This window comes from Dipodomys merriami, unplaced genomic scaffold (genome assembly GCF_024711535.1).
Source record: "Dipodomys merriami isolate MVZ:Mamm:240054 unplaced genomic scaffold, mDipMer1.0.p SCAF_12, whole genome shotgun sequence".
NCBI classification, from domain to species: Eukaryota; Metazoa; Chordata; class Mammalia; order Rodentia; family Heteromyidae; genus Dipodomys; species Dipodomys merriami.
Window position 1 is genome coordinate 32369074 of NW_027202493.1, and position 23370 is coordinate 32392443.

The following is a 23370-nucleotide window of genomic DNA, read 5'->3' on the forward strand; positions in this document are numbered from 1 at the left end:
CCAAATAGGGAAAGAAGAAATAAAACTCTCCCTCTTTGCAGATGACATGATCTTGTATTTAAAGAATCCCATAGACTCCACTCCCAAATTACTCAAGCTGATTCAAAACTTTGGCAAAGTAGCAGGTTATAAAATTAACCCCCCAAAATCAATGGCTTTTCTGTATGCCAACAATGAGAAAAGTGTGGCTGAAATTAGGAAAGCAACTCCATTTGTAATAGCCCCACAAAAAATAAAATACCTAGGAATTAACTAAAGAAGTGAAGGACCTCTATGATGAAAACTTTAAAATCTTAAAAAAGGAAATCAACACAGAACTTAAAAAATGGCAAAACCTCCCATGCTCCTGGATTGGAAAGATTAACATTGTGAAAATGGCAATTCTTCCCAAGGCTATCTACAAATTCAACGCAATACCTATCAAAATTCCAACCTCATTCTTCAAGGAAATAGAAGAGGCAATCCAAAAATTCATATGGAACAATAAAAGACCCCGAATAGCAAAAATGCTCCTCAACGGAAAGAACACTGCTGGAGGAATATCAATACCAAACTTCAAACTCTACTATAAAGCCATAGTAATCAAAACAGCTTGGTATTGGCATAAGAACAGACCTCAGGACCAATGGAATAGAATTGAAAACCCAGAAATGAACCTACAGACATATAGCCATCTAATCTTAGATAAGGGAGCTAAAACAATAGAATGGAAGAAAGACAACCTCTTCAGTAAATGGTGCTGGCAAAATTGGTTAACTACATGTAGAAAACTTAAGCTAGATCCTTATATATCACCCTGCACCAGAATCAACTCCAAATGGATCAAAGACCTTGAACTCAAAGCAGACACTCTGAAAACATTACAGGATGGAATAGGAGAAACCCTAGGTCTCCTTGGCTCAGGCCGAAACTTTCTGAATAGAGACCCAGAAACACAACAAATCAAAGAAAGGTTGGACAAATGGGATTGCATAAAGTTGCAGAGCTTCTGCAGGGCAAATGACATAGCTAGCAAGATCAATAGAAAACCCACGGATTGGGAGAAGATCTTTACTAGCCATACAACAGACAAGGGTCTCATATCTAAAATATACTTGGAACTCAAAAAATTAAACCCCCCAACAACTAATCCTCAAAGAAACAACTGCCCAATACATAAGTGGGTGAAAGACTTAAAGAGAAACTTCTCTGAAGAAGAAAGAAGGATGGCCAATAGACACATGAAGAAATGTTCAACATCCCTAGCCATAAAAGAAATGCAAATCAAAACAACATTGAGATATCACCTCACTCTAGTTAGAAGGGCAAAAATCAAGAACTCTAACAACAACAGATGCTGGAGGGGATGTGGACAGAAAGGAACTTTACTTCATTGTTGGTGGGAATGTAAACTTGTTCAACCACTTTGGAAAGCAGTATGGAGGTTCCTCAAAAGACTTCACATAGAACTCCCCTATGACCCAGCAATCCCACTTTTGGGCATTTACCCAAATGTTTACAAACAAGACCACACTAATGCTACCAGCACAACTATGTTTATTGCAGCATTATTTACCATAGCTAAGATATGGAACCAACCCAGATGCCCCTCAGTAGATGAATGGATCAAGAAAATGTGGTATATATACACAATGGAATTCTATGCCTCCATCAGAAAGAATGACATTGCCCCATTTGTTAAGAAATGGAAAAACTTGGAAAAAATTATATTAAGTGAAGTAAGCCAGGCCCAAAGAAACATAGGTCCCATGGTTTCCCTTATTTGTAATATCTAGTATATGTATGAGTCAAGCGGAAAAGGTCAGATAATGTGATGTCAGGAAAATGAACCCTTAGATGTGTATTTTAATGTTTTTTTCTTTCATGCATGCATTTATAAGATTATCTCTTTGCTATATTTGATGTCAGTATAACTTGTGGAGGAGATGGGGAAAAACCAGTTGTTTAAGGATACAGGTGGACCTGTTGCAACAATGAGAAGTACAAGTTGTCATGTCCAAAACGAGCTTTACAATGTTGGTGGGGGGGGGGGGAAGGAGAAGGCTGGGGATTGGGGGGGGAGGGGGGAGACTGGGAAGTGATGTGAAGGGCAAACAAAGGAGGAGGCTGCAGTGCTTGGTAAGAAATGTACGCATTATCCTGCCCATGCAATTGTAACCCCTCTGTACAGTATGTTCACAAATAAAATAAAATTAAATTAAAAAAAAAAAGCAATAGCTTTACCACACCTTTTCTCTATTGCTTACTTATTAGAGGATTTAGATTGTGTTGAAAAAGATTAAAGTCTCACTGGTTTAATCAATATTGCAGAAGTAATCCTTTCATTAAAATTAAAAGATAAAACCATCCATTGAGGCATAAATTCCTTTCAAAGGGACATAAATGTTCCTTGTGTTTAAAAATCTAACTAATTAAACTTTCTTCTAGAAATTATGTCATATTACACTACACACACACACACACAGACACACACACACACACAAATAGATATAATTTTTTTTTCGTCAGTCATGGGGTCAAACTCTGGGCCTGAGCACTGTCCTTCAGCTCTTCAGCTGAAGGCGAGTGTTCTAATACTTGCCACAGCACCACTTCTGGCCTTTTCTGCTTATGTGGGCCTCAGGGCCTCATGCATGCAAGGTAAGCACTCTACCATTGAGCCACCTTCCCAGCCCCACGAATAGATATAATTTAAACGGTACCTATTGCAATTGTCAGGTCTCTTCTGAGAGCAAATCCCACTAATCTCTGAGATTCTTTTGACATTATGACAGGAAAGCCATTGTAGCTGGTTTCATTAATCATGTTTTCTATATCATCCACGGTCATATTGTCCTGCGTGAGAACAGCTAAGGGAGGGTCATTCCTTCTAGGTCTCATGACATCAGCAGCAAGGGTCGTATGAGTGAATTCTTCTTTTGCATCCAAGAAAGGATATCCATTTAATCGGATGTGTGCTTCATAAATGCCCTCTCTACCAAAGGCATCTCCAACCCATTTACTGGTCATTACTGCAGCCATAAGAGGAACAATATATTCCAAGCCTCCAGTGAGTTCAAAAACAATAACCACCAGAGAGACAGTCATTCTTGTCACACCGCCTGAGGGGAAAACAGTACAATTGGTCAGAAAAGACAGCATCTTAACCACTATATGTCACTATTTTATTAGGAAGTCACACACAAATTATAGAACACAGTGAAAAGCATTGCCATCAAAAACTTCCCTTCTTTTCTGGAAGGATTAAAATCAGTACTTTTAATAAGATTTGGAGGAGAAAAAAAATCTTCTTTGCTTATAAAACATTATAAGATATGGGGCTGGGAAGGTGGCTCAGTGGTAGAGCGCTTGCCTTGCATGCATGAGGCCCTGGGTTTGATTCCTCAGCACCACATAAGCAAAAAGAAAAAAGCCGGAAGTGGCGCTGTGGCTCAAGGAGTAGAACTCTAGCCTTGAGCTAAAGAGCTGAGGGACAGTGCCCAGGCCCAGAGTTCAGGCCCCACGACCGGACCCAAAAATAAATAAATAAATAAAAATAAAACATTATAAGAACTAGGCACCAGTGGCTCATGCCTGTAATCCTAGCTACTCAAGAGGCTGAGATCTAAGGATTGCAGTTCAAAGCCAGCCCAGGCAGGAAAGTCCATAAGGCTCTTATTTCCAATTAACCCCAGAAAACTGGAAGTGGCCCAGTGGCTCAAGTGGTAGAGCGCTCGCCTTGAGCTAAAGAGCTGAAGGACAGCGATCAAAAAAAAAAAAGTTATATATATATGCCATTTCAAAATTGTTTATCTTATTAAAAAGACAGAGTTAGCCAAAAGAATTATTTTGGAATCCTTATGAGCTCAAGCCCAAAATTCTGGCTACTTAGGATGCAGAGATGGGGTGTCATAATTGAAGACCAGTCCAGGCACAAAAGGTCATGAGAATCCATCTCAACCAATGGCTAAGCACAGTGGTATGTGCTTGTCATCTCCGGCAACACAAGTAGGAGGACTTCAGCTTAGGCATAAACTATCCCCAAAATATCCCTTATCCCCAAAATAACCAATGCAGAAAGGGGCAGGAAGCATGCCTTAAGTGATAAGAGCGACTTCTTACAAGCATGAGGCCCTGAATTCAACCCACAGTATGTTAAGTAAAAAGAAAAAGAAAAAAGAAAATCAGAGCAGACCAGCAAAGTAATGTTGCCTGTTTGAGGTATTGCTGTAGCAAAAGCATCATTTTACACTCATAAAAGCTTACTAATTCTTAAGGAAATGTGATGCTACATATCATGACTATCTGATTTGCCACCAGTTTACAAGTTAAACTTACATGTGGGTAGAACATTAATTTTGTAAGTTTCTCTCTTCTAAACTTTCTTCAAAATGAAATATTGATATTTTATGATTTTCATTAAAAATGTAAATAATATTCCCCATAGAAAACCATCTGTTCTAGGCTAGAGGGTAGCTCAGTGATAAAGCATGCATAAAGATCTGGGTCCAATCCTCACTAAAAAAATTTAGTAAAAATGATTTACCCAAATCATAATTCTTCTACCTAAGCCACATCTGTCTACTTACTGTTGTCTTTGTCCCACAATTGAAATGCCATACGCTACTACTGTATTTATGTCATTTTTCAATTGCAGAGACTTTAGGTGACCCACTGCCACAGAAAACACTACACACTTAAAACAAAATTCTTCTTAAGCAAAGAAACTCTCATTCCAATTTCTCGTCCAAAAAAGGCTCTCTGTGTGTGTGTGTGTGTGTGTGTGTGTGTGTGTGTGTGTGTGTGTGTGTGTGTGTGTGTGTGTGTGTGTGTGTGTGTGTGTGTGTGTGTGTGTGTGTGTGTGTGTGTGTGTGTGTGTGTGTGTGTGTGTGTGTGTGTGTGTGTGTGTGTGTGTGTTTTTTACATATAAAATGTCACCACATCCAATTTGGTTTCCTCTGTAAGATATCTACCCATGGCCCGTCTCAGGATTTTGATATTAAGCTAGTCTGGGTCCTGAAGATGTCATTCCTAATTTCAACACCAACCTAATCTTACTTACCTCCATTAACTCTGGCCCCTATTAAAGTTTAATCCACTTTATAAGCTATATTTCCAAGTTAAGATTTTGTTGACTTAGCAGACTTTTAGTACTTTCTGTAATCATTAATATTGCTCAATATTGGGTTGAACAACAATAATAGTGAACACTTGCTATTTGGATGAAATAATTCTGTTCATTTGACATTACACTTCAAGACCACTAATTGCAAAATTTTGACTCACTGAACAAGAGTCAAACACCAACTTTATTACAATCAAACTTTAACTGACAGACATTTTAATTACAAAGAAATAAGTATTTAACATGCCAAAAAGGCAATACATAGTTCCATAGTTAGTGAAAATATTTTCTTTTCACTAAAATAAGAAGTTGTCTTCTAGCTGCAACTGTGCATCAGATGATCAAGGACTGGTAAACAAATCTTTTAGTATGGATGAAAATAAATTACCGCAAAGCTGTTCTGAAGCTTGTTAGGAACCGGTTTATAATTAGTACAGATAACCTACAGCCTTAAAATGAAAAACCAAAATTCTCCTTGGTCAGGATTCAAATGAAGCCTATGCTGCAGGGAAATGGTTTCTGTCATCAAGCATTATGACAAATATGCCTACTACTCTTTAATTGCTGCATTAACAATGTTCCCTGACAGGCAAAATGAAAACCATAAGAGGACCCCTGTCTCATTTCTGTTATTTCTTCCCTGAATCCTGCATTCTCCTCCACCAAAGCCCTTATTAATTAAGCACAAGCATGCTACCATTGGCCCTTTCCAGTCAGACTTGCAAACATTCACACACAGCAGACACAGTTATATTACCTAAACATGCAGCAGCGCCAACCATAGCATAAAGGCCCGGTGTAATGCAATCGGCCCCGACCTCACACCACTCCTTGAATATAAACCAGTCGTGGTGATAATAGGCAAGCTGTTCCACTGCAATCCCCACAATCCTTCCTGCAATCGCACCAATGGCCATGCTGGGGATGAACAGGCCTGATGGAACCTGCAACAATAACAGAGCCTTGTGAGCCTAATGAGCCACAGGGCTTCAGAAACGCAGTCTGAGCCCCATGCTCCAGTCACGGATTTCTTTCAAGAGCCTTTGACTCCTTTCACATTTGTTATGGCAACAGCCTAGCAGTAGGAATAAGTACCATAAAAGCCTAACAGAAACAGGAGTATATCTTAATCAACAGCACCTTGGTTATTCCATGAATTCACTTCCAAGTGACAGAATACATTCTCTAGGCCAAGGAGGAAGAAAAATTAAATGTTATACAACTTCTATCTTAGAGATTCCCTACTGCTAAGTCTCTAGCAAAATTCCCACAGGTCCATTGTAAAATTCAAAAAAGGGAGAGAGGATATAAAGTGTTTCTCATAAAACTTAATCAACTCAGTTTGAAGTACTATACTTTGCTCCACAAGAGTATGCCCTTCCTACATATTTACAAATAACAAAATCATTAGATACTAGTCGTTGTAAGTGATACAATGTAAAGTGGGCAACCTTCTCAGTTCCCCTTGTATTAAGTGAAATATATCAATTAAGAATAGCTGAGTGCTATCTCATCCTCAAAAGAGGATGAGATCTGAGGATTGTGGTTTGAAGCCAGTCCAGGCAGAAAAATCTATGAGATGCTTATCTCCAATTAACCACCAGAAAACTGGAAGTGTCACTATGGCTTAAAGCGGTATAGCACTAACTAGCCTTGAGAGAAAAAGCTCAGGGACAGCACCCAGGCCCTGAGTTCAAGCCCCATGACCAACCAAAAAAAAAAAAAAAAAGCAAAACATTTATTAACTTAAATTTAAACAAGGCAATAGGAATAGAAAACACCTTAGGCAAAATTACTTTAAGACTACTGATAGAGCACCAGCCCTAACCTGTTCTGGATATTAAACAATGACATATTGTAGGACATCAGGTCATGAAAGGGATACACAACACAAAGCATGTTTTACAATGTCCTTAACAGTTATCTTTCAGCAAGAGCTTGGGACGTAAAGGCTCACCAACAGACTCCAGCTTTCTTACATAACTATAATCCCTTGTGGTGTAGTTTACTGATGTCGAAGCAACAGAGATTTGCCAAAAACCAACTGACTATAGACAAAGGAACTTTTAACAGCTCCTTCAGCTTGATTTGCTATGAGAAAAAAAATATAAAACTTCAAAGCTCTTCTACTATTTGGCTCTCGATACTTTATGGACTAAATAAAGACAAAAGAAATTTTACTTCCAAAAAAACCCACTACCATTCTAATTCCAAAGAAAGAAAGCTATTTCTTCACATAATTTACATCTGTGACAGAATATTATCACTAACAAATACTAACTATAACATGAACTAGGGATGCAATAATTTAAAGAACAAAAACAAGTCAACATCTGCTTCCTCATAAATTCCAGCTTATATTCATTGATCATTAATCAATGAATGTTATTCTCACTTTCTTGGTCCAAAACAAACAATGTTCTGATGCATAAGCCTTAAATCTTTGATAGAAAAAAAAATTACTATGCTTGGTGATCTCATAATTCAATTCTGAGTTTACAACGTCTTTTAAGCAGTAGTATGACAGGCAGAATAATGGCTCCCCACAGACGTCTCTGCTAATTCCTACAACCTGCAAATAAGTGATGTTACTTGGCAAAGAGGAATTCAGGTTGCTAACCAGGTGATCTTAGAATGGGAGATTATCCTGGATTATCTGAGAAGGTAGAATATAATCACTAGTGGGTGTTTACTATGAAGAGTTACGCTTCAGAGTATTGCAACAAGAGAAAGACTTGCTGGCTTCAAAGAGAAAGGGAACAATAAGCCAAAGAATGTGGCAGGCTCTTTCCTACAGGTTCCAGAATACCATGTGAACAAAACACCTCCAACTCAGCCCATAAGACCTTTTCAGATTTCTGACCTCAGCACTATAAACTCTTAGATTTTAAAAAAAAAATGCATTTCTCATTTCACATTAAATTTTTGAAGATTTCAAGATTACTTCAGTACCACCTTCCATTAGCACTTACCTTAATACCAAAAGTGAATACTGTCATTATGATTTTAAATATGAGTGCCAAGCATAGCTGCCAAATAGCTGAGTATACTCCAACGCCTGCTGGCCGGTCAGGAATATCATCAACAATTTTACTGGCATTCATATCATTTCTGTAGTCACAAAGAGAAGAGGATTCCAGGGGACCACAGTCTGTAAAAAGCTCTTTGATCAGTTCACTGGTGTTGAGCCTAGTGTATGGATTAGGGAAGGCTATCACGGCAGTAATGGCTGCAACAATAATGACTTCAAGAACAGGATACTTTCCAAATCTGGTGGATTTGCGTCGACGACACCAGGCAATGTTTGCCCTAATGAAAAAGGCTCCCCAAAGCCCTCCAAACACCCCTAGGAGAATAAAAGGAAACAGTTCAAAAAGGTACCATGGTGTATGATACTCCACATAAAAAAGGACCAGCCGGCTGTTACCAAATGGATTGATGGATCGCAAAACAAATGCAGCCACTAAAGCAGCAAAAAATGATCTCCATAAAGTTTTGAGAGGGAAATAGTAGCTAACCTAGAAAGAGAAAAGAAACATGAATGCTATCATCTTATGCTTTTGACTTGAGTAAGCATTTCTCTAAATATTACTATAGGTAGCTCTAATTCTTGACACAGCTAGAATTTGCATTTTATGATAATAAAATGGTATTGACTTTAGTAGTGATGTGCTACACCGCTAAAAGTTCACAATAACTGGTCTTAAATACCTAATAATTTAGAATAGCTAGACCTATTTTATTTTCTGAGGAATTTCACATCTAATTCAATCATGGCAGTTAAAAATAAATTACCATCACCAATGCTTGTTTGCTCATAAAAACATATCTGACTTGCCTTTTAAGTGCAGCTTTACAAACAATCCTAGTGACATTTTTTGTATAAAAGCACAAAAAAGGAAAAAATTTAAGCATCAGTGAGAAAAACAAATAGTATTTCTACTGAAACAACTAAGATTATCTATATCTCCTAATAAGTCAAATTACATATTTAATTACGTTAAATACCAACATTTATACACGAATAACAGATTTATAAGTTTTCTTTAGGCATGCAACATATTTTCATGTAAGAACATGTTAAAAATTTCTAAATATAAAACTGCGAACTTCAAAACTAGCTATGTTACATCAGTTAAAACACAGTGCCAAAAGATATTTGTACTGGCAAATTACACATAATGTTAATTGCTGTACTTCTGAACCTACCATAATGTTAATTGCTCTGCTTTTGTACCTACCTCCTCCAGGCTAAAAAGAACTCCTCCAATTGGTGCACCAAAAGCTACGGAAACACCTGCAGCTGACGCAGCTGATAGCACCTAGAAAGAAGATGTGGCTTATTTCTTACTGTCTTATAAATTCCAATATAGCAAATAACAGCTCATATTACATCAATTTTCCAAATACTTCTTCTAAAATTAAATCCCCCCCCCAAAGCAAAGGACAAGTATTAAGTTCTTTTAACAGGTATTTTTCTCTTGTACTTCAACTGAAAGCTCATTCACACATTCATATTCAGCCAAAACCATTGCCAAATAAAATAATGTGATTACATTGTAATGAATACATAATGAATACAGATAACTTGTAACGTGAATAGCTGTGCATTCAGGAAAACAGGACAGGACTCCCGAAGTATGGAAGTCTATAAAAACTCAACGTCTCCAGACAAACCCTAGAACCTGTATTTCTTCCAGAAATATCCACAAAAATGTTGAAACAAGTGGCATTGTGGCTCAAGTAATAGAGCAATTGCCTTGAGCTGAAGTGCTCAAGGACAGGCCCAGGCCTAGAGTTCAAGACCCACAACCGACCCCCCCCCCCAAAAAAAAATGTTGAAGCATGAAGAGAAGTCTATAATTTATTTCTTTTGATGAAGTCTACAGTTCAAAAGTGTGCTAAAAGTCCTCATGCTGACCTAAAGAAATGGCCTAAAATCAGCTAAAGAAAGATTTTGCTGGGCACTGGTGGCTCTCACCTATAATCCTAGCTACTTAGGAGGCTGAGATCTGAGGATTGCTGTTCGAAGCTAACCCTGGCAGAAAAGTCCTCGGTGAGACTCTTATCTCTAATTAACCACTCGAAATCTGGAAGTGGCACTGTGGCTCAAGTGGTAGAGCAATAGCCTTGAGCACAAAGAGGCTCAGGGACAGCACCCAGGCCCGAGTTCAAGGAAGGAAGGAAGGAAGGAAGGAAGGAAGGAAGGGAGGGAGGGAGGGAGGGAGGGAGGAAGGGAGTGAGGAAAGGGAGGGGAGGGAGGAAAGGGAGGGAAGGAAGGAAAGGGAGGGAAGGAAGGGAGGGAGGGAGGGAGGGAGGGAGGGAGGGGAGGGAGGGGAGGGAGGAAAGGGAGTGAGGAAAGGGAGGGGAGGGAGGGAAGGGAGGGAGGGAGGGAGGGAGGGGAGGGAAGGAGAAAAGGGAGTGAGGAAAGGGAGGGGAGGGAGGACAGGGAGGGAGGGAAGGAAGGAAGGAAGGAAGGAAGGAAGGAAGGAAGGAAGGAAGGAAGGAAGGAAGGGAGGGAGGGAGGGAGGGAGGGAGGGAAGGAGTTCCCATATTTTCCCTATAAAGTGAGTTTCTGATTTAAACTTCAGGAAGTTCTACAGGCCTTTGGAACTTACTCATAATGCAAGAAAAAAGCTTTGTACAAATCATGCACCATGTCCACTGACATTAGACACCACCTCTACCAGGAAAACAAGTTAGATTTCACAACCCTGACATACAATAATGTTGACATTATAATGTTACACTTGGCATATGAAACTTAAAGGAAATGCAAAGGGCACTACCTAATCTACCTGAAATTCCAAAATAGAGGCATATTCTGAGCAGCAGAGGAGATAAGATTCTAGACCTTATATGTTCCACAAAGGAAAAGAAACAAACTAATCTCAAATAAACACTTTAAATACAGACTCTATCCAAAAAGTAAAAGTACAATATGATCTATAAGATTCCTCACAGATGTCAAATATGTATTTTTCTGACAAATGAACCACAGAAAACACTTACCTCCCTTTTTTTAGCTTCATTTGTGCTGTACTTTGGAAAGAGGTAGGAAAAGATATTTCCACAGCAACAAGCAACGTGTACCAGGGGACCTTCTTTTCCTAAACTCAAACCCGATGCCACAGCCAGTACTAATGTGATGGTTTTAATCATTAATGTCCATTTTCCCAAATAACCTCTGATGATGAATCCACTCAAAATAGTTTTAATCTACAAAGGAAAGATTATGGCATCTTAATTTCCTTGAAGAAACATCAGAATTTGTTCTTTAATTGTTATTTATTTATGTATTTATTTTGGTCAGTTGTGGTGGCTGAACTCTGGCCTGGGCACTGTCCCTCAGCTCTCCAGCTCAAAGCTAGAGCCCTACCACTTGAGCCACAGCACCACTTCCAGTTTTTTTTTCTGCTTATGCGGTGCTGAGGAATCAAACCCAGGGCCTCATGCGTATGAGGCAAGCACTCTACCACTGAGCCAATCTCCCAGCCCGAAACATCAGAATTTAATCTAAAATATTCTTGTTTTGCTCACAAACTACATGCAAATTTTGAAATAATTGACAATTTTTTAATGATACATATAATAAATCTGAGTTTTATTCTAGTTTTCTATTCAAGGACAGAAAGTAACCCTGTCTTATAAGAAAACAAAAATAACAGGCTAAGTTAAATACAGCTATTTCTTGCAAGGCTTATGATTATATTACCCAAAAAGGCAAATCTGAATTATTTTTGTTGTAGAAATGTAGAAATTTGTTGTTGTAGATACATATCAGGCAATGTCATATGCCTTCTTAGGGTACTGTAATCAAATGTTTTTCTATGTATCAAGAAGGATGAATGAAAAGTGCTGAGAAGTGAACAATATTGCTCTTACTAATCCGGGAGCTGGTGGCTCATGCCCGTAATCCTAGCTTCTCAGGAGGCTGATTTGAGGATCATGGTTCAAAGCCAGAAAAAAAGTTGGAAATGGTGCTGTGGCTTAAGTGGTAGAGCACTAGCTTTGAGCCCAAAGAGGCTCAGGGACAGTACCTAAGGCCCTGATTTCAAGCCCCAGGACCAGCCTCCACCTACTCTCCCCCGCCCCCCCAAAAAGGTATCTTTAATATAGCCTTAAAAATCACTAAAATTTAATTTTAAAAAAGAACTGCCAGGCGCTGGTGGCTCATGCCTGTAATCCTAGCTACTCAGGAGGCTGAGATCTGAGGATTGAGGTTCAAAGCCAGCCCGGGCAGGAAAGTCCGTGAGACTCTTATCTCCAATAAACCACTAGAAAACTGGAAGCGGCGCTGTGGCTCAGGCGGTAGAGCGCTGGCCTTGAGCTGAAGAGCTGAGGGACAGTGCCCAAGCCCAGAGTTCAAGCCCCACGACCAACAAAAATAAATAAATAAATAAAACCAACTCCCACAATAAAAACGATGAAATCATTTGGGGGAAGAATTACTTTTCAATGATTTCTACCATCAGCTTCTATCTTGTTTGTTTGTTTTAGCAGTACTGGGTGCTTAAACTCAGGACTTTGTGTTTGCCGAGCAGGTGCTCTATGACCTAACCCATACCGCCAGCCCCCATTGCATTGGTTATTTTTGAGATGGACTCTCAATCATCCTATTTACACTTCCTACATAGCTACATGACAGGTGTAAGGTCACTGCACCAATAATTTTATTGGCTGAGATAAAGTCTCAAAAACTGTCTTTAAACTTTGATCTGCCTTGATCTCTACTTTCCAAGTGAGTCAGTTATAGGCATAAATGATTGCTCCTGAATCAGTCTACCTTTTCTGAATTTCCTCTTACACAAAAAAAAATCCATTTCAAAAAAAATTCCTAATAAAAAAAATATCCCAACAAATATTGCTCATGATATTAAGAACTGCGTGGCTTACCTCCGGAATTCCAGATCCGCAGGCATATGGAGCAAACACCTTTACCAGAGATACTGCAAGAAAAGCAAAGCTCAAAGCCCAGAAGATGTACATTATATAGTTCATGATGTAAGAACCAGGACCCTAAAAAACAAGAGCAGGTTAAGAATATGAGCTTAATTTATAGTATATTTCTAAAGCAAGTACTTCCTATATAAGCAACTAGTGTATTTTTTCTGATCCCTAAGTTTTGCTACCAAGGTATTTCCATTACACTTCAACCTTCGCCTACCCACCAACAGCTTTTTGGCAATAGTTAATGGAAACAAAATTAGATTGGCACTCCAATTTCATTCCATTCCAATTCTTCTAAAGATCATTAAACTAAACTCAAGGTAAGAAACAGCACATTGCACATCTTATCAAAAAACATTTCTCTTAGCTCTAAGGTTCATCTATAACACATCTTAAAATACATACCCGCCCACATGATTACATATAATCTCCTATAGTCCAGGACGTTGTTAATACATAACATTATAGTAGTTAAGATAGTAAGTGCTATAATGCCTCAAAGAAAATCTTAAATAACTGAACGTATCTCTACTTATAATGTTCATTTTACCAACTATTTAACAATCTACACTTTCATAATTCTTATTTCCTAGTCTTACTGATCTTTAGGATAAATTACTCTAATAACACATCTAATTACAATGATTTACATCTATTGACAACCTACTACAATGATTATCATTTTTCTTCCACCACAATAAATTTGTGTCTTTTTGCAAGTAATCTGTGTATAACCATGTACTTTAATATGAAAGCTGCTTGAAATAATCTTTATATTTTTTTGGTATTATGTAGTCACATATTTTCCATTCTACCCTATTACACAACTTTTCTTTAATATATGGTTCAGTCAACTAGGCTGTGATTCTTTTAAGTAATTGGTACAATTATCAATCAACTCATCTTGAGCAAAGCAAGACTTACCTCTGCTTGACCTATGATTAATTCTGCCCATGTTTTCCATTGTGGACATTTATCCCGCTCTTCAAAAGTTGTTTCATTAGAGCCCCAACAACACTGTTCATGGTTGTACCACAATGCACTAAGGCAAATGCCCTCCTTTAAGTCAGTCATCCAATCAGCAGCAATGTCTATTAATCCAGCCAATGCCCCTGTAAAAATGTGTTGGAGATGGTCCAAAAAATAAATTCATTTTGGGAGGATATGGTTATGAGTTTAATCAAAAGTGGGAAACTTTCTACAAAGGTTTAACTTGTAATTAAATATATATTCTTTATTTTTTAAAAACCTGTAAATAAGTATTCTTTAAAATAAAACTGCTATTCTTTGATTGAAATAAAAAATCCAACCACATCATTCAAATTCTCTATAATTACAAAAGGGAAGGAGGGAAGGAGGGAGGAAGGAAGGGAGGAAGGGAAGGAAGCAGGGAGGGAAGGGAAGGAAAGAGGTAAGAGGGAAGGAAGGGAGAGAGGGAGAGAGGGAGGGAGGGAGGGAGGGAGGGAGGGAGGGAGGGAGGGAGAGGAAGTGGGCAAGACATCTAGAAGGAGAAAGCTGCCAGGGTGGTGACATATCTGGACACTGAAGTCAAGATTTTTAAGTAGCCTACTTCAATTCAAAATATAATTAACAGACTAATAAGTGATGTCAGCTTTATTAAAACTTGGTGTCCATTAAAAAGTTGAGCTCATAGCATTTATGAATTACTGTAATTGATTTACAATTTTTTTAAAATTACATGCCAAGATTATTTTACTGACAAAATACCAAAATGAATACAAAAATTCACTGTCAAACCTGAGTCATTCCTATTATATGAAAACATCAATGGCTTATACACAGAAGACCGCAAAATTCACATGCATGCCAATTAGTTATCAATACTTTTCTTTATTCCCACAAATGTATCATTTGTTAAAATTTTCTGGATGTGATTTTCAAATAATGGAAGTCAAAGTGACTAAAGCAGCCCTTAATATTTGTTTTCAGATCCTCAACTACTTCTGTTTTCTTTTTTTTGTTTTCTGCTGGTCCTAGGGCTTGAACTCAGGGCCTAAAAGCACTGTCCCTAAGATAGTGTTCAAGGGTAATGCTCTATCACTTGAACCACAGCTCCACCACTGGTTTTTTGGTGATTAATTGGAGATGAGTCTCACAGACTTTCTTACCCGGGTTGGCTTTGAACTTTGAACCTCAGATCTCAGCCTCCTGAGTAGCTAGAATTATAGGTGTGAGCCACTGGCACCCAGTGCTCAACTATTTCTTAAAGTCTCAAATGAAGAAGGGACTTTGCAGCCAAGCTGTGGTGCAGTGATTAAAAAGCTCATCTCTTGCATTAACTTGCTGGAACTCAAACCCTGGCTGAGCCATTACTGGCTATGTTACTGCAGCTAATGAGAATATTTATGCTATAAGATTGTCATGAGGTTTAAATATATACAAAGTTTTTAGACTCCTACATGACACATAAGAAGTGCTCAATAAGTATTAGCGGTTATGATGTTAAAAATACTTCATTTGCCATCTGATCCAAATCACTTGTTCTATGGAAACTGAACCCAGAAAGATGATGCAAGTTGGATCCACACCTGAAAGTGAAAGCCAAGTCTAGACTAAAAAGCCTCCTGTCTCCTAGTCTTCTATTTAAGAAGATTTTTTGAGGAAGAGAAACAAATGCTTTCATAGCACTAATACCTGGGAGAGGGGAGGAAAACTAAAGAGAGGGAAAGGGAACTATTTATACTTCTCTTATCTAAACAAATAAATAAAATGGTGTTAAACTTTTTCTTTACCTGATGCCAATCCTGTTAATGTTACTACTAACCATCCTGACCATGCGTCATATAAGCTTTTTGTCATTTCCCATGCTGATTCCTTCTTTTTGCTGTTGATCTGAAATCAGAAATGTGTATGTATGCTTCACTTTTCAAATGATGAATAGAAGCCACTATTCTATAATCTAGCATTTCTTTCTCAGTTGTCATATATAGAACACAATATCTTCTGATTAATTCTATAATTAAGTGAACTGGAGCTACTAGGAAAAGTGAATTAGGAGCGAAATCACGACATCATAAAGTTGTTAGACTTATAGACTAGATGGCAAGAATAATAAGAACCTCAAAGTCTGAGTAAAGAACATCCACAAACTATATAAATATCCAATCAAAATTGTTGAAGTTGAATCAAATTCAAACTTTAACTGGTATACAGAGGGATCCTTTATACTTGTGGAAGATGATAAAGCTGGAAATGTCTGTAATTCCCTGGTCCTAGTATTTAAGTAAGTTATAATTTTTTGGGGGGGAGTCCGGTCATGGGGCCTGAACTCTGGGCCTGGGCGCTGTCCCTCAGCTCTTCAGCTCAAGGCTAGCGCTCTACCACTTGAACCACAGTGCCACTTCCAGCTTTTTTCTTTTTGCTTATGTGGTGTTGAGGAATCGAACCCAGGGCCTCATGCATGCAAGGCAAGCGCTCTACCACTGAGTCACTTTCCCAGCCCAGTAAGTTATAATTTATATCAATAAGTAACCTATATACACACAATGTATAATAATCAAGTGACTAAGGGATCCCCAAAAGTTGTAGGATTAAATACTCAAATGTGGAGAGCTCCAGTTCTATCAGTAGAATCTAGACTCACACTCTTCACTGTAAGGCAGAAGTGTCCTCAACTGATCACACTGTAGGCAGTCAGGAGATTAACAGTAAGGTAATAAATTAGATGCAGATCTTGCCTTCATTAGTAAGAACACATTTCTAAACCAATCCATAACAAGTCCAGAACTGTTGTCATAATACAATTTTTGTTTTAAAAGCTGGATTTCAATGCTAAAATATCCTGTAGAAAGACTGTAATTGGAATGACCTGGTCTACTTCAAGTACATGATCTATGTGAAGCCACAATCCCCATTAAAAGGGCATCGTAAGTTTTAAGTTGTATGAGGCAATTTGATCTCTTCTATACTGTAAGCATCTAAACACAAATATGAACCATTTTTAGAATCAGAAGTAGGTCACTTCTTCTGAAAATAAACATTAAATTCCACGTTGCTTTTGTTTAAGTAAATATGATAATAAAGTCATTTTTGGATAGTCTGCCATTCTCTTCACACCACTACTTACACACCACCAATAGTTTAACAAATACTTGTAAAAAGATATGTGTGTGTAAGTGTTTATTCATCACTACTCCTAAGCAACATCTGGAACTCATCTAAAATATTATCAATATATCATACTGGTTAAATAAAACTGTTAATATAGATTGCATGCAACGAAAAAATACATAGCAATTAAAAGAATAAGATACATGCAGTGCTATGAAGGACAAAAGCAATATGGCTAAAAGTATGCTGTTTAACAAGGATAAAAATGGAAGAATAAGCTATGAAATGAAAAACGCATACACACATTTTTCAACATATAGAATGTGTGACAAAAGGTACTGAAACACTTACCCGCCTGTGCCTTTCTCTATCTTTACATTTCTCTCGCACCCAGTCAATAGTGTGGAAGTCATCGTATGTACCAACACCTGGAATTGGCTCATCCAAAAGGTCCAGTAAGTGAGTGGAACTATTAATGCTACCTCCATTTGTCATTGTATAGTGAGTTCCTGCAGAGCAAAAGAGGAAAAGTGACTATATTTTATAAAGACAACAATAAGTTTTCTTTCTGAGACGTTCACTGGTAAGTCATGCGGAAATAATTATCACTTGAAATAATTTCAAAATAGAAGAAATGTGAAGAAAACTGATCCAACACTTACACTAAGGAAAAAAGATAATGTCCTTTCAAAGTTGTATTATAGTTATCAACAAGCAGCCTGCCTAACTGCAGGTGAGGACCTGATATTCTGTTATTCTGATATTCTGATAATTCTGTGTGACTTACCACTTGACAAAGGGATAGAGTCAGTAAAGTTAAAAAACAACTTGTAGATGATTGATAAATTGAGAAAGAGGATGTTTTTTCCTCCAGTAAGTGAAAAAAGAATCTGTCTCATAGGAAAGTTGTAGGTAAACCACAACTCTCAGAAGTGTGTGGGTGCCTCATAAGAAATGTCTTTCCTTCACAGATTGTACATTTCAGACTCACACGTTGTCCTTTAAATCAGCTTTGTCATCAGACTTGCTCTCTCATGGAAGCTAAATAAGCTTTTCGCACATGTTCACTATATAGTTTATGAATAAACAGACTTATAGGAGGTTCTACAAAGGCTGTTGAATGCTAAGTCAAGAAAAATATGGATGGAATTTAAGTAAGAAAATAACTTCAATCTAACTATAAAGAAATACAAAAGCCAGGCGCTGGTGGCTCACGCCTGTAATCCTAGCTACTCAGGAGGCTGAGATCTGAGGATCACGGTTCAAGGCCAGCCCGGGCAGGAAAGTCCATGAGACTCTTACCTCCAATAAACCACTAGAAAATTGGAATTGGTGCTTTGGCTCAAGTGGTAGAGCGCTTGCCTTGAGCTGAAGAGCACAGGGACAGAGCCTAAGCCCAGAGTTCAAGCCCCACGACCGACAAAAAAAAAAAAAAAGAAATACAAATCAAATGTACACTATCACTTTCTTTTAATACGAGGGGTTGAACCTAGGACCTTGCCCATGTTAGTCAGGTACTCTCTACCACTTGAGCTATGTACCCAGCCCACGATATCACTTTTCCCAGTAACACTGGTGAATTTCCAAACTACTTGCAGCATAAAGATAAACAAAAGAAACAGCTATATCTCTTTTAGTTGAAAAGTAAAGACCAATATCATTTTTATGAGGCCAAAAAATTGCCAAAAGCATACATATAAAGCACATCTTCCTTCTTTTCCAGACTAATATTTCTAAAGTTTTGTTAATTAGTAAATAATAATATGGTTTTTAAAAATTGATACATGAAGGAAGCCCTCGAACATGAAGAGGTCTTCAAGATGAAATAAAGTGGTCAAACCACTGCTTCCGAGAAACACTTTTCCTTTTGATTACAACTCTTCTTACAGGTGGATTTTCTTCACTTAAGATGACAAGATGTCCCCTGGTCGTCTCATTTGTCAACACAGTTGCAGCCCTCATTTAGTCGTCAGTGAAGACAGAAATGGAAATGTAGTAGAATACTTTCTGAATACACAAATAAAGGTTTGAATTTGTCTTGACAAATAGCAAACAAAAAGAAATGCAATGTAGAATATAATGTTTCAAATTAAGGCATAACATGAAACAATTCAAAAGACAAAATCATGAAAACATGTACTTTTGAGTTGAGATGAGTTTCAAAAATCCAAGTAAAAGGGCTTAGAATTTCGGCAACAAGCCAGATAAAGAATCAAGTTTTACTTAGCTACATGAAGTATACTGAGAGAGGAGAGAGAACAGGGTAATAAGAAAGTTACAATAAAGAGAGTTAAACTGGCAATTCATTGACTTTACCCTTTTAACCATACTAGCACACTTGCTATTTTAATTTTTCCATTATACATTCTACAAGCTAGTTAATGTCACTAAATGAACATTTCATATACATCATTTTTGGTGACTTCAGGTTACTTACTGTATTTGTATAACTTATTATAAAAGTTATAAGCTTTACATAAAATTATAATTTAACTAAACCTTTAGGTTAATTTGCCATTATAAGCAGCACCTGAAATATGTATATTTGCTTGGTCAATTTCCTTTCCAAGAATTTTTAATTTTGTTTTTCTTGTTCTTAATATTTTTGGGGGGGAATCTGTCATGGGGCTTAAACTCTGGGTCTGAGCACTCTACCACTTGAGCCACAGGGCCACTTCCGGTTTTCTAGTGGTTAACTGGAGTCTCATAGACTTTCCTGCCCAGGCTGGCTTTGAACCCTGATCCTCAGATCTCAGCCTTCTGGGTAGCTAGGATTACAGGCATGACCCACCAGCACCTGGCTCTTGTTCTTAATTTTTTCCCAACCTCACTCCAGATATTCAATACTAGTAAACTGGTATATCCCCAAACTTAAAATAACCAAATTATCCTCTAATTATACCCAGATTAGAGCTGTTATTTGTGTAATGGGCCATTATTGGTTTTGCTCACTTAGTAATTCTTTTTCTTCTTTCTGCAACATATCTCAATTATTTTAAGGAAACATTTATTCCCACATAGCTACAGTCTTGTTGGGGGGGGGTCTCTGAAATTATTCCCCCAGGCAAAAAGAAAAAAGGGACCTGTGCAAACGGTGTATGTAGCTCAGTGGTAAAACACTTGGCTAGCACGAGTCAGGTCTGGGATGGTTTAATACCTACCCCTAGGAAAGAACAAGGAGAAGTAGCAAGATATGACTCTATCTAGACCAATCAAAACCCTACCTGCTCCTGGATAGATTCATCCCTAGCATAAAGATAAATTTTAACATGGAACCTTCAAATAATATGATAGCTCCTGTAATCCAGATCTCAGATCTTAGATAATAAGAAAGTATGCATCAAGAAGTACTCACAAAATTAAGAAAATCAGAAACTTTTCTGGAGGCCTGACGATCAGGTCACTGACTGCCGTCTACTGTCTAATTGTACATCCTCTGGCTGGGAACATTAATAAAAGAGAGACTGGAAAGAAGATCACTTTCCTTCAGATGGGCTTAGTAGAGAAATTCCATGACCTTAATACATTCTGAGGTTAGAAAGATCTAGAGTCAAATTCCACCTCTGTCACCTATTATTCCGATGATGGAGCCCAAGGTACTTATTTACCTCCTTGACTGGACCTCATTTCATCAGAATTAAAATAATCTTTCCTGTGGACAGGTCAGACACTAACTAGTTCTAGACTAATAATAGCAACTAGATTTTCTGGAGTATTAATCATATACCACACATTGTTCTTAATAGTTATATGAAACAGATCATTTAATTTTTACAACTTTGTGGGATAGCTTTTATTATACTAAAGAAATATGCTCAGGGTCAAACTGCTAGTGGAAACAGGGATACAAACTCAAGCCTCAGTACCACTATGCAACAGCACCTAAAACTAATTTCATGGTTGGCTTATATTATTTTAAGACTTACACTATTTTAAGCTACGTAGGTACTTTGCTCCAAGAGTAGGCTAAGAACAATTAGATAGTGCCTGCTTCCCAGACACAAATGCACTTGCACGCAGCTTACAGACATGTGCTGCAACCCTACCTTTCACTATCTCTATCCTTCCCATGCTTCGGGCACTGGGCCACTTTTTCCTATAGTGTGTGATTTGCTGCAATAAAACCATATATATTGCAATAACAGTCATGCACAATGCTTTGTTCCTAGCACTTGCAAATCTCAGCTCCAGATTCATCTTCAACACAGGAAGCCTACCATTTACCACAGGCAGAGCAGATGCACCCAGATGTACAGTTAGAAACTGGATTTTAAACCTTTTGACTATGATCCACAGCAAAACTACTTCCCATTGACATACCACACAGATACCTATCTAAGTAAAAACAAGGTCCAGTAAACAATACTACTACAGGGTAAACAATAACGGTGATAGTTTACTTCATGTTTTCCTTTTCTTTTTTTCCTTTTTCCTTTTTTTTTTTTTTGTACAAATACTAGTCAAAACCCAATCAATGTCAACCAAACAAGGTTTGCTTAAGCGTCGGTGGTTCACATCTGTAATTGTATTCAGAAGGCTGAGATCCACAGAAGTACAGTTTAGGGCCAGCCCTGGAAGAAAAGTCTGTGAGATTCCATCTCCAAAATAAGCAGCCAAAAGCTGGGTTGGAAGTGTTGCTCAAGTGATAAGAGTGTTAGCAGAGCAAGCAAAGTAAGCAAGCATGAGGCCCTGAGTTCAAACCCTAGCACTGAAAAAAGTCTGACAAATACTGAAGTAGAGAATAACAAACATTAATGAAATTATCTGCTTTTCCCATAAATATAAGCTTTTACATTCCCATCCACCAACCATCAACATACAGTCACTATGCTGAACTAAAAAGGAAAAAAATGATTGCTGCATTTTAAACTGAGTTTATTCATAAATCTCCTAGTCACACTGATAGCAGCCTAAGACTTTTCTCAAAGGACAGCATTCAAATAACTCTTCCATGCAAAAGTAGGCATACAGTTATCCAAATGACTTACTTATGGCATCTAAAGCTAATCCCCAAAGACTGGAGAAAAGTAATGCTTGCAATTTAAATTCATGGTACAGATCACTAGCATACCAGACGCATAAAATACACCTTTCAAAAATTATGGAAGAAGTAGAAATCCAACATTCCAAGTATTCCCTGACAACTGAGTTACTTCTATTAAGAGCAGAAAGTCTAGTCTTCAATTTGTATATTTTTTTCCCTCCTTCTGTGAACTTACTGATAAGGAATGGTCATTCTGACAAGGAAGGGGAAAGTAAATGTTAGAAGTTGATAGGGAAGTCCAGACAGTTAGATGACTCCCAAATCAAAGATTAAAAAAGCAATGGCCATCACAATATCCTAACATTCTTGGAGGTTAATTAAATGTTAGCTAGATAAAGGAACAGTATAAGTGAAATGCATGCTCTTAAATTTATTTCAGCCATTTACAATCACATTTAATTAAACTGCAAAGAATTAAAACTTAATACTAAATCATAGAAACTAACTATATACACACACCAGTCAATAGCAATGCTGAGCCCACTACTCAATTCAATGTACTGTTTTCTTCTCTGTTCTGATGCCACCTGAAAATAAAGGGTCACATCCTTAGGTATATACGATAAAGTGGATATTACAAAATATGTATACTTGAATTCACTATTCACTTATAATCTCTCAGGTATAGGATGACCTATATTTTACATTACATAAAGTATAAAACTTGCCCAAAAAATCATAAAATCATATTTTGATCTAATTGAAGTGATAAAGGACTACAAACTAAGTAAAAGTTTTAAAAATAATTGAAGCTAACAGTCTCTTGCATAGGTACAAAGCAGAGACCTCCATTAGGGAAAATAAGCAAAACTATAACCCCAGTAAATGTGGCCAAGTAAATGTGTATGACAAGCATGACAGGATATAAATTTAATCATAGGAGGGCTAGCGGAGTGGTTCAAATGATACAGCAACTAACTAACAAGTAAAAGATCCCTGAATTCAAACCCCAATACTGCCTGTGGCTCACAATTGTAATCTTAACTACTCAGGAGGCTGAGAGTTGAGGATTGATGTTCAAAGCCAGCCCAAGCAGAAAAGTTTATTAGCCTCTTTTCTCCAATACCAAAAGGAAGTAGAGCTGTGGCTCAAGTGGTAGAGAGCTAGTCTTGAGCAAAAAGAAGCTCATGGACAGTGTCCAGGTCCTGAGTTCAAACCCCAAGATCAACACAAAAATAAGCAAACAAATGAATTAATAATA

At 37.7% G+C, this 23370-nt stretch overlaps 1 protein-coding gene across 7 annotated transcripts in view; it reads right to left on the reverse strand.

Annotated features, from left to right (window-relative positions):
- Clcn3 (chloride voltage-gated channel 3) overlaps window positions 1–23370 on the reverse strand; it is a 67278-nt gene that overhangs the window by 18400 nt on the left and 25508 nt on the right. For all 7 annotated transcript variants that reach the window (XM_070016485.1, XM_070016491.1, XM_070016488.1 and 4 more), the window contains 9 exons: window positions 17477–17634; window positions 15808–15907; window positions 13979–14166; window positions 13001–13123; window positions 11117–11323; window positions 9346–9426; window positions 8077–8622; window positions 5862–6048; window positions 2703–3101 (listed from right to left, as the gene is read on the reverse strand). In XM_070016485.1, the coding sequence (XP_069872586.1) occupies window positions 2703–3101; window positions 5862–6048; window positions 8077–8622; window positions 9346–9426; window positions 11117–11323; window positions 13001–13123; window positions 13979–14166; window positions 15808–15907; window positions 17477–17634 (1989 nt within the window). The remainder of the gene's footprint in view (window positions 1–2702; window positions 3102–5861; window positions 6049–8076; window positions 8623–9345; window positions 9427–11116; window positions 11324–13000; window positions 13124–13978; window positions 14167–15807; window positions 15908–17476; window positions 17635–23370) is intronic.